Source organism: Biomphalaria glabrata, chromosome 8 (assembly GCF_947242115.1).
Source record: "Biomphalaria glabrata chromosome 8, xgBioGlab47.1, whole genome shotgun sequence".
NCBI classification, from domain to species: Eukaryota; Metazoa; Mollusca; class Gastropoda; family Planorbidae; genus Biomphalaria; species Biomphalaria glabrata.
Genome location: NC_074718.1, coordinates 37,276,774 through 37,289,345, shown reverse-complemented (window position 1 = coordinate 37,289,345; position 12,572 = coordinate 37,276,774). Strand labels below are relative to the sequence as shown.

General features: G+C 34.6%; 1 protein-coding gene across 2 annotated transcripts in view; it reads right to left on the bottom strand.

The window, feature by feature from the left end:
• The window catches only part of LOC106050404 (putative carbonic anhydrase-like protein 1), a 77,124-nt gene that overhangs the window by 56,438 nt on the left and 8,114 nt on the right, over positions 1-12,572 (bottom strand). For both annotated transcript variants that reach the window (XM_056039442.1, XM_056039441.1), the window contains exons 2-4: positions 9,051-9,374; positions 5,758-5,823; positions 4,947-5,083 (exon numbers count right to left, since the gene is read on the bottom strand). In XM_056039442.1, coding sequence (XP_055895417.1) covers positions 4,947-5,083; positions 5,758-5,823; positions 9,051-9,123 — 276 coding nt within the window. In that variant the 5' untranslated portion in view covers positions 9,124-9,374. The remainder of the gene's footprint in view (positions 1-4,946; positions 5,084-5,757; positions 5,824-9,050; positions 9,375-12,572) is intronic.

The window sequence follows — 12,572 nt, the reverse complement described above, 5'->3', positions numbered from 1 at the left end:
TGAGCAGCAAATCAGGGCGATTAAAATCTACCGTTTCGTCAGTCAAAATAGGCCTATCCCAGTACAGTAGATTATCCGTAGACTCGAGAACCTCTAGTGGTGAGTATTTGTAATATGGAGGAGTATCCTTACCGATCAAATTGTGTGTCAAAGCCAAGTGCTGGTGTATTAGCTTTGCAACTTGGTTATGGCGACCTAGGTAGGCAGATTCCGATAGGCTTGAACATCCCGCCATTATGTGTTCCATTGACTCACCCTCATTTCCACATTTTCGGCATTTGTCAACAATATTGAGTTTTAGGATATACTTCTCGTAATTTTTTGTCCTAATTACTCTGTCCTGTATTGCTGTGACAAAGCCTTCAGTTTCAGGGTAGAGATGACCTGCTTTTAGCCATGCTAAACATGACCTTTAACATACCAAAAATCATTTTTTAAAAAGCCAAAAGGCTAATGTTTTTCAACAATATTTAGTGGCCAGTTTCGATGTCGCGATAAAATAATTGACATCAAAGTTATAGCTAACCACACGCCATGTTTACTTTTACGACAACCACTAACGTAGTTAGTAAAGACACCATCCGACACCGTCGTAAAATAATAAATCTTACAAAGCACGCCAAGTCGTGTGTCATATTATAGACGCTGTAGTGTGTTATAATCGTAGAGTATATTTGTATCACATGTGCGTATATGTGCGTGGTTCGTGTGAGTGTACCCACCCTTCCCACCCCATTCCGAGATCACCCCTGCATGCAACGAGTGGATCTTTTGATGTTGAACGAAATGATTAAGATGTACATCGTTAGATCGATGTCAACTTCCGGTGCGCGCCTTTTTCAACTCGACTTTTAAGTCGTATGAACATTAACCTCCCCCTGCCCACGCCCCACTCCCTCCTTACTTCTGCCGTACTATAAACTTTTGGCGCCTCGACGAAACATATAACCCGTGATTAGCACCGTTGATCAAACAAGTTTATTGATTAAACGAAAATCTCCAATCTCAATCAATCATTGATCGAATGTTTACTTGTTTATCATTGTTTCAAAAGTTTTAAAAAAAGAAACACACAAACACACACACATTAACGTGCTGGTAGGTTCCTCGTAAAGTTTCCCTTTCAGGCCTTGCGATCTGTAGGACAAATTCTTAGGCCAACGATTAACGATCAGGGTGTCATGTGACCAGCACAACAACCAACCGCCTTTCCTTTCCACAACTAAAAGTCAGGTACTCATTAGAGTTGGATGGACTCAGGGGCACCCTAGAAATCCCGAAATTCAAAATCCCAGCCTTCACAGAGATTTGAGACCAGTACCCCAGGTTCGGAAGCCAAGCGCTTAACCACTCAGCCACCGTGTCCCCTAGCAGGTTCCTACCTTTTAAGGATTTTTTAAAAATTGGAAATTAAAAAAAATATGTGTCGAACATGTTAGTTAGACATTGTAACACTATTTGTACTGGCTGATTCCCTATTCCATGCTCTAAAAGCCACTTATATAAATTTGTCCTATCATATGGAATAAGAAATTTGTGTTTAATATTCATATATCATTTCCGACTTTTCGCTCATCCCAGTGAAAAAAAAAGACATTTAAATTGTTTATCTTTTCATTGCGTTTTGTTTTTTAGAGCCTTCTATAGCTTAGTATTCTATTGAACAGCTAAAACTAGGTAATTATACGGAGACTATTTGGCTGTGTATAGGTAGTGGTAGTTTTAAAAAGACGCCATAGAAACTTCAAGTTTTTAGTGTTTTAGTGACACCATCTCCGCTCTCTCCCGCCCTAGAGTTCATGCCCACCTATTGCGTCTGGAAAAGAAATAAATAAAATGTCTTGAATTAAGCCTTATTAAAGCTTTGAAATGTCTCATTATTGAATAGTTTTTAAAACCTTGCTGGAAGCCAGGGATTAGGAATTTAATTTTCTCTCTCGCTTGTTCAATTATGTATTGAAGCCTCGTTCTGGTTGAAAATTTAATTGTTCTCTTACCAATGTCGCTGTTTTGCTTTTGTTCTCTTCATAACAACAAAATGCACAAAAATACTTTGGGTAAAAATAGAAGACGCTCGCAAAATTTTGTTATAAAACTTTAGCGTCGGACCATTTGATTCCATGTCTGTACTTCCCTATCGCAATGAGGATTATTTAACTTTATTTTTATTTTATTAACTTCTTCTCTCCGTAATTAATTTTCCACGTTTTGAAGGAATTCTTCTTTGCTCATTACTATTTCACTACCCATGTTATGATTGGGCTTCAATAACTTTGTTGTTTGTTATCAGAAAACGTTGTATTTGGTATAGAAATAAAATACAAGCTCTTTTTATGTAATTCGAAGTCAAGTTTAAAAAATTAAACATTAATTTAATTTAATGAGGTCAAAATCAACGATGGTATCGTCGATTGGGAGAGAAAGAGTTAAGGCAAAGTAGATAACAATAGTTTTTAATTTAGCAACAGAATAAACATAAACAAATTGTTGTCGTGATTCTGACGAGCATGCAGTCAAATGATGTCATTATACATAGGCCTACGGTTGAAGCAGAGCTCTTCAGATGTAATTTTTTTTTTTAATTGTATCCTTCAATGCATGTACTCGAGAATGAAGAAGAAGAAGAACGAGAATGAAGAAATACGTGTACTGCAGTAGAAACATTAACTCTTTCTCTCCGTAATTATTTTCCTCGTTTCGATGGTATTATTCATTTTGCTCGTTGGTATTGCACTACACATTTATGCTTAACTCTTTCTCTCCTAACTGACGATACCAACGTTGATTCCATTAGAATGTGATAAATAATTACGGAGAGGAAGAGTTAAACTTTAATACGTTTTTTTTTTTGTTTTTTATCAGAATATGTTATATTTTATATCGAATTAAAGGATAATGCATGCTCTTATTACACAACGCAAATTAAAGTTTATAAATCGAAAAAATCCATTTAGTTTAATGGGGTCAAATCAACGTTGACATCGTCAATCGAGAGAGAAAGAGTTAAACTAGACAATGCCTAAAATACTTTCATTCATACAAATACCTACAGATTTATTTCCTTCTTTACTAACTAAGATTTCAGAGGTGTGTGTGTGTGTGACTTTTACATCGATAGAATCGGAATTGTGACTGTAGCGATAGATTTCCGTAATTTCACTTATCAACTTATGAGCCTCGCTCCAATAGAGTTTATTCTCAAAGCTCGTTTTGTTGAGAAAATCTTAAAGAATGTATTGATCCCTAATCAACGATTGTGCCTGTTTGTCTTTGTCATTGTTTGGCAGATGAAACAGAAAAGTCTAGACAATAGTTTGTGATCAATTGGAGCATGAGAAATCAACTGAATGTATTGAAAGCGTGCTGAATTCTAAACTAGATGTGAATAGAAGGTAGCGTCATGAAGTAGCACGCCTTCACTTCTTACTCATGTCGGTCACGTGTTTGTGTATCTGAGCATGCTGCTGATGCTGTGGATACCTGCTACCTCCAGATATTAAACAAACCTGCTCCAGTGTCAAAATCTATTTTTACAAATACAATGCGAACAAAGTGTCATACCACATTGATTAGAGGCTCTTGAAAATGTCAATAATCAATCAATCAATCAATTTATTTGTGTCTTTGTAGGCTTTAGATACATTTCAATGACATTCTTAAAGGAAGTTAAAAATTCATGTCTAAGACAAAAAAAACTGTGCGTATTGTGTTCTGAATATCAATACAGACTCAAGGGCTGTAACTCGGTTAATTATTACACAAATTGATGGAGAATGTTGATCTGTACATTAAGGGAGAACAACGATAAATTAAACTGAGGGACTCGCCGTTAGGAAGCAACGCTCTTCAACTAGAGATGTATGAATTGTTTTATTTGCTGTTAGCTTCTCAGTATAGTTTAAGCCTTAATAAGAAGATTGACTTTGATCAAATATCTTCAAGGACCTGTGCTAATTAGTCATGGAGGGGACGTAACTACGAAAGAAGAGTCAAACGTTTACTTGCAGTCTGAGCTGCAGTTTTTGGAGGTAGAAGAACTTTGCTGAACAGAGCTGCACACAAATATGAAATGATCTCGAGTCATGACTCATTACAGTTCTGAGCATTATTTGCCTGACAAAGTGATACAATAGCAGGAGTGGGGAGTATTGTGGACGGTCGTTGACTTGTTGCACCAAACTGCTGGTAGACAACTAAACCACTGTTGGAGTATTATATTTTTATTTGTAAAACTTGAAATAACTTATTTGTGAACAATATATATATCTCTATATCTTTTATATGTATATAAAGTCTATAAAACTGTAAGGTCCGTTACAATGTTTTTTAATCCGGGTTACTCGTGTCCATAGAGGGACCCAGCGGGCCTGCCATGTGATATAGGTGGCGTGGCAAGTTAATGATACTTAAGGAGCATTTGCTTTATGTGAGTTATTAAGAGGAAGGGGAGGGTTGGGACATTGAACATTTTACATAAGGGCCATTTCATAACACAAATAAGATCTAAAGGCTATTAATCATTATGTTACATTCAAAGACCGCATCACAAATCATGAGATTAGAGAAAAGGTTACTGCAGTGATTGGACCCCATGATGATCTGCTAACTATTGTAAAAAAAAACGCAAGCTTAAAATCTATGGCCATATTACAAGATCTTCTTTGCTCGCAAAGACCTTCCTTCAGGGAACAGTATCAGGAATAAGATGAAGAGGCAGACAGAGAAAGCGATGGGAGGACAACATAAAAGAAATGGACAGGCTTGCCATTGAAAGAGGTTCTAAGGCAAAAGACAGAGAGGAATGGAGAAAGACGTCGAGGAATGCAGAAAGATGTCTACTTTTGACATACTCTCTTAACTGCATTAACTAAATTGACTTAAAGGTAAAGGTAAAATCGTTATGTAACACATTTCTGGTATAGAAAAGAGCGCGGTCCCAGACTTACCGTCACGGAATCAAGTTTCAAATGTTTCAAGTTTGGATCAAAGAGCAGACGAGATGGCTCGATGTTTATAGGGGACTGCTGTTTGCCATGTTTACAAAGTTTCCAGTCAGGGTTCGTCTTGCCCCAGTAGTTGGGACCTAGATGAATACAATAAAATAAAACTGAAATTATAAGAACAATCCTGTCTTATTACTTCTGTTTCGTCTTTAATAAGACTGATAGTGTGTTAAATCCTAACAATTCATGAATAGAGCTTTAAATCCTAACAATTCATGAATAGAGCTTTAAATCCTAACAATTCATGAATAGAGCTTTAAATCCTAACAATTCATGAACAGAGCTTTAAATCCTAACAATTCATGAGTAGAGCTATAAATCCTAACAATTCATGAGTAGAGCTTTAAATCCTAACAATTCATGAACAGAGCTTTAAATCCTAACAATTCATGAGTAGAGCTATAAATCCTAACAATTCATGAGTAGAGCTATAAATCCTAACAATTCATGAGTAGAGATTTAAATCCTAACAATTCATGAACAGAGCTTTAAATCCTAACAATTCATGAGTAGAGCTATAAATCCTAACAATTCATGAGTAGAGCTATAAATCCTAACAATTCATGAGTAGAGCTTTAAATCCTAACAATTCATGAATAGAGCTAAAATGGAAATAATTCATGTGTATAAATGAGATCTAGCTGTAACTATTAGAGAATAGAGGAACATAGAGTACTAACTAAATTCAAACATTCTACTTCTGAATTATTTTATCGTTTAAAATACTACTAGAATGACAAACAGTGAAACGTACCGCTGATACCATCATAAGACCACCACCGTGACCAGGTCTCCGTGGCAGGAATATTGCCAGCAGTAACTGTACAAAACACAAAATAAAGAATCAATACAAGAGAACATAATTAACCAGATTAATTTTCCTGAACTCAAAAGCAATATTTGTTTGTTTGTAAAGTTGTTTTTTTTAAATTATTGTATGAACAAGAGAGAAATGTAAGGGAACATGAGATGAATAGAACACAACATTTTGTTGTCTTATCAAAAACGCTTGATAACACTGACTTTGCCATGTTAGGTATCAGGTCATATAGGTCATATAGGTCATATAGATATAGGTCATAATGGTCATACCGTATTTGCATAGGCTTTCTTTATTGAACAGAAGCGAGTCATGCAGACAGGTCATTCTAATTGAACGCAATCATACAAACGGTTCCTTTCAATCGAACCCTTCCACCTAAAAATGGATACATCTCGATCTAGATCTAATCCATAAGGAGACAGTGGCGACTAATGTTACCACTAATAAGTAATGTACATGAAATTCATATAGTCGTTTCACGATGACTAGAGATATACTTGGGAAAGAACTAAGAACTTGGTACAATACTCCCAATTCAATAAAACTGATATGCAATATGGGGGGTCGCTTGTAATGAACATAATTTGGCTCTTTCTTTAAAATAATTTAAAATATTTCTGCAACTATTTTTAAAGGAGGAAGCAGGTTAGGGCCCTCAGCTATAGCTTATATTAGTAAAGTCCTCTTTCAGACCATGTTATCTATTAGGCAGATGATGTAAAGGCCATCTGTTTCTGTGGCCCACAGTAACGAGGTCGTCATGTGGCCAGCACAACGACCAACCACCTTTACTTTTCCCCAACTAATGTCAGGTACTCATTAGAGCTGGGTAGATTAGAACCAGGGACACCTTCGTTCGGAAGCCAAGCGCCTTACCACCCAGCCACAGCGCCTTTATAGCTTTTATTACCTATAAGTAAATCCAGCACTGTGTGAACGGCTTGATACAAACTTAACAACAAGAGTCATGATATTACTAAATATATTTTTTTAATGTAATTTTGTGTTTACGATGATGTGAAATCAATTCTTAGACTTTACCATTATGGAAATCTAGATAATATTACAGAAAGTTACCAATATGATCAGTTATTTGTTCATCATGGTTTTACTATATGATGCATATGATGTTAATGTTAACATAATTAAAAATAATAATAATACAATAATAATAATCTTTATTGTCCGTAAGGAATTTTGTCTTACAATTTGTGCATTACACCAAACAAAACATTATAACTATAAAACAAAATGTACATTCACACCAGACTCACTCATAATTTACATATGACAAAGTTTATATCAGATTGTTTCTATTTAATAATTTGATTGCCAGGGGCACAAAAGACTGTTTGTGTCTGTTTGTCTTTATCCGCCTACAACAATGCAAGTATATACTCATGACTTCAATGTGGACGTGATTGCTCCAGGGCTAAGCTGAATAGTATCTCTTATTTCACTAAAATCTAAACCTATATTTCTTTCTCTACAGACCCAGATTATTATTCTTTTAAATTACGTGATATATATATATATATATATATATATATATATAAATCTTAGACAAGCTACAGTCTTTTTTCCCCTTTAAAACTTAAACTATAGAAACGATAAGTATATGTTTTTATCAAAAATACAAACACACTAGCACACTCACAAACAGTTTCGAACTAAACCCACCCCCCGGTAGCATTATTTATAATTTAACTCATTTAGCATTCATTTTTTGTCAGGCAATGGAAAAGAAAAGCTAAGCAAAAAGAAAAAAGAAAAGTTGGTAGGATTCTTTGCTCTTTTTTTAAAGTAATTGAAGTTAGGTTGGTAAAGTTTTGTTCTAGAAATGATGTCAATAAAAAATGTGTTCTAGAAATGATGTCACTAGAAGTTTATTATACAAATGATGTCAGTAAACTTTTGTTCTAGAAATGATGTCACTAAAAGTTTATTATAGAAATGATGTTAATAAAGTTTTGTTCTAGAAATGATGTCAGTAAAGTTTTGTTCTAGAAATGATGTCAGTAAAAGTTTTGTTCTAGAAATGATGTCACTAAAAGTTTATTATACAAATGATGTCAGTAAAGTTTTGTTCTAGAAATGATGTCACTAAAAGTTTATTATACAACAGATGTCAGTAAAGTTTTGCTCTAGAATTGATGTCAGTAAAGGATTGTTATAGAAATTAAGTGGTTTTGCTTTTTTACAATTCCTCTTATCAGCTTGCTATTTTTTCATTGGCAAAACATGGAACCTTGACACGGATCTGAAAAACGGCTCTAACGATTCTCCTAAAAATGTGATTATTCTGTATATCTTTGGAAAACAAAAATACTAGCTAATAAGTCAAAGAGGGAAAAGTCAGGTTTGACCATTATAATTTTTCAAGGTATAATAAAAAAATTAATTTTATTTGGCTTGAGGTCTAGGGCAATCTTTATCTTAAACACTCATACGTCAGCGAGTATCACACATGTAAATAAATAGATATTCAGGAACAATTAGCTCACAGTCGTCTAAGTTTAGATCTACAGACCTCTGTCCTTAGAATTGTATATACTTTGAGAACATTTATTTATACATGCGCTTAACCAAAGATTTTTTAGGGGGAGGGGGAACTCGGCAGGATAAAAATTATGCTTTGTCTTCTTATGTGTCTTTCAGCTTCATAAAAAAAAAAAATTTTCTTGTTACTTGTTTTAAGTTAGGTAAAAAAAAAAGTTCGGTTATTGAAGTTAGTTTAAAATAGCTATGATATTTTGGCAAAGTTATGTTCCCATGTAAATGTCATTTCATTTGCTCTATCCAGCAATGTCTAGATTGGCTGTTTGCTATTTATGAAACTTATTATTTTTTCTCTCTCGGATTGTTCCTTGACTTTCTGTTATTTCCTTTGATACAAAGTGTGTTCCCATGCTCTCTCTCTCTCACCCATTCTCGGATCAAGTTGAAACTTGAAACAATTATTTATTCTCCCTAGCAAAACATGAATCAATAAAAAATTAACCAATCAATTAATTATCCGTAATTATTTTGTTTCAGATTAAATAATGTAAATAAGGTATACATTATTGAGAGATACAGTTGTTAGAGAGCTTTAATTTAGACAAGCTTTGTTATTTTAAAATGATTTTCTTATATTTAGCTTGTCTATAGAGACTGGCATTAAATATATACTTAAAGAGAATCCAGGTTGATACTTGCATACAAAAAACAAATGTCCAACTTACCGTAAGATATAAGAATGACCACTAGCCATCTGAAGCTCTGCCATGTAAGTCTATCCTGGTGTGTATCCATCATGGGAAAAGAGACACAGTGAGGTCAGGCACTTCAAACCTTAACCCTTTGTATCCAGTAGGGTTGAGATTCTTAAGTTCCAATGAAAAAGCACATCATGTGTGTGTTCATGTGACGTACAGCTAGTCATTCATTCCCTTAAAGTAGCACACACATGTGAGGTCACTTCCTGGATGAGTCAAGAAACTGGTCAGTTTGTAAACACCTAATTAACAAGGCGTGTTTTTGAGAAGCTCAGGCACTTTGTGAAAGTTCTATTTTAACCGGCACGCCGGAAGCAAAACATTAAACATTCATGAAACATAATTTTAGGGAAACTGAAAAAAAATGTCCACTTCTTCAAGGGAAAAGCTGATCCTAGTCGGTTTTGTTTGTTTATCGGTCCGTCACATGTAGATCTAGATCTCAACACTATTAGAAATCCAATTAAAGATAACAATCGATACAGAATCGACTGTATCAACATAATATAAGTGCCACGGTTTGTGTTCTGAAAGTTTTGAATATTTGGACTGGTTTTTCATGCACAAAAGACTCCACCTTTCTAATATAACATTATCCAAACCTTATACTTCCACATTTTGATTAATACACAGAGGTGCGTGTTACAGCATAACAAATTGTCTTCTTATAAAGCTTATATCAACTCGCTCTATGCAATTGTTTGTCTAGTAAGAAGTTTGTACACGTTATCTTTCCCATACACAATCTCAGATTAAGTTTTGATAATTTGCACTATTATTTCTTAAATGTGACAAAGCATTAATCAACAAAACAAATTAACCAATTAGTTAATAAACTATTGGCTATTAATTATTTTGTTTGTTATCTAACAAGGGAAAACAAGGGAAAAAATCGTACTTGACAGATGCTGTGGTATAAGTTGAATTAGTCCCCTTGAGGAGACTTCAGCCGTGAGTAAAAAAAAAAGTATGCATTTAAAAAGCGATCGCGGTAACATTCACAGGATTTCCCAGTATTGATATTGCTAGTCTAGATCTATTACTAATTTAATTACCCGACTGATCCAACTTAATTGACAAAATTACACTTGATAGTAAAAGCTGTTTTTTTTTATGTTTTCTTGTTTTGCTTGCTTTGGTTTTCTTTATTATTGCCCTGTTTTATCTTTTGTGAGTGAGTGTTGTTGTTTAGTATTTTGTTTTGTTTGCTTACTGTTTTGTTGTTTACGTTTTGGTTTAGTTTTTTATTTGTTGTTGCTTTTGTTTATGTTTCGTTGCGTGTTTGTTTTAACAAATCTTCTATCAACTCCCTCTGTCTGAATAGAATCTTGTACACGTTAGTTCTCCCACTTCCCATTCTCGGATCAGATGGAAACCTGTAATAATTATTCATTGTCTATGACAATACATGAATCAATAAATAAAATTAGACTATGAAGTCGTAATTAAATCAATTTTGAGAAATATGGTTTGTGTATAGAAATAGATTGTTCGCTAAACATTTTCAACTTTTGTCTATTTTAGACTGTAAACCTTCCTTTTCTCATAAGTAATGGTACAGCTCAAAAAGTGTTTTAAATTTGGTTGTTTTTTAAATACTATTTAATCTGTAGCCTAAGGAGAGATTCTGATATATTTAATTATTATGTGTATTCAGAGGACCAGAACACCAATAACCTAAATTTTTCCCACTTTTAACTCTCGAATCATGTTTAATCTTTGCATAGAACTTTCCATAAATTTTCAAGACAATACATGAATCAATTAAAACATTCACCAATCAGTTAATTGATTGGCGGCAATTAATATTCTTTTATTTAGAAAAGGAGGTAAACCTTGCAGTACTGAGAGTACTTTTAGTAATTGTGCTGTTCCCTCCATTTTATAAGTTTTGTATTTTTATATTTCGCTTGTTCTTGTTCTGTTGTGTGAGACATATTTTCTGAAAAACTTGAAGACTAGGAAGGGAGAGAATCTCTGAATCATTCTCCAGATATTTTACTCGAAGACGCTGCGAACAGAAGTCATTTCTCCAGATGGCGCAGCTGAAGATTACACGATAGAAAGAGAAACTAATGTAAGAACTATCTAGGATAATGGCTGCTGATAACTTTATCAATTATGTATTACATTCTCACTTGATGGTGTCCGATCTACTAAGTAAATACAACTTTATTTTTAGCAGATGTACTCTGATCACGTGACTCACGTTACCGCATAGTACCAGAATTAAACTGTCACCTCATGGTGTAGATTGCAGTCACGATGGTTCCTAGATTCGAACCCTTCCAGCTGCAATCCCCGAACTAAGACGTAACAATCTTCATCTCTGAGCTAACGTCTAAATCCGTTTATTGTAGTCTAGAATCGACTCAGAGATCTTAGCAAGGGAGTAGAAAAGACTTGCCAGCCTCTTGCTCAAAGCCAGGTAAGGCAATAATAAATTACCCTGATTAAGGGGCTAACTAGATATTCTTATATTATAAACAACTCATTGGACTGGCGTTTTGTTTTATAATAATAGTAAGGCTTGTCTTCGAATTTCTTATGCTTGTATATATTTTTTCTCAAATTTCGGTACAAGGGCCAATACTATGAAATAGCGTCGAGTGCTACGCCACTAGTATTATAAGTTATGTTATGTTTTGTTTGATTATGTTAGATAAGATTTGATGGGGTATATATTAGATATATATTATACATGATTAAATCATGGGCGTAGCCAGGGGGGGGGGGTTCTTGGGGTTCAAACCCCCCCCGAAATGAAATCCCCCCCCTTGGGGGGGGGGGGTCGGAATTTAGTGACTGATTTTTTGCTTTGATTTTGTTTATTTTAGGTGAGATTTTAATACTAAACCATCACTTGCCCTAGCACAACCAAAGGGGTTTTGAGTTTAAAACCCCCTACCAGGGGGATTCGAGTTTAAAACCCCCTACCAGGGGGGTTCGAGTTTAAAAACCCCTACCAGGGGGGTTCAAGTTTAAAACCCCTACCAGAGCGGTTCGAGTCTTAAAACCCCTACTAGGGGTTTTGAGTTTAAAACCCCCTACCAGGGTTTTTGAGTTTTAAACCCCCTACCTTGTGTTTTTGCAGTTAACTTCCCCTCTTCTATAAAACAAAACAAAAAAAAAAATGCAAACGAAAATCCCCTAATTTCAAGAGCACAGTTAAGAAAGATTTTGATTTTAAAACCCCGTCTAAAATTTACGATAAACCCCCTCTTTAATATAAAAAAAAGCTAATTACGCACTCAAAATGTTATGAGCGTAGCTAAATGGGCTTTGACTCAGTTTTGAGTTTGAAGGTAAAAAATACCTCTTTAATAATAAAAAAAAAGCAAATTATACACTAAAAATGTTATGAGTGTAGTCTATGGGGTTTTGAGTTTAAACTCCCCTCCAGTGGAGTTTGAAGCTAAAAAGTACCTCTTCAATATAAATAAAAGAAAATTACTCACTCTAAAATCTATGAGCGTAGTCAAATGGGTT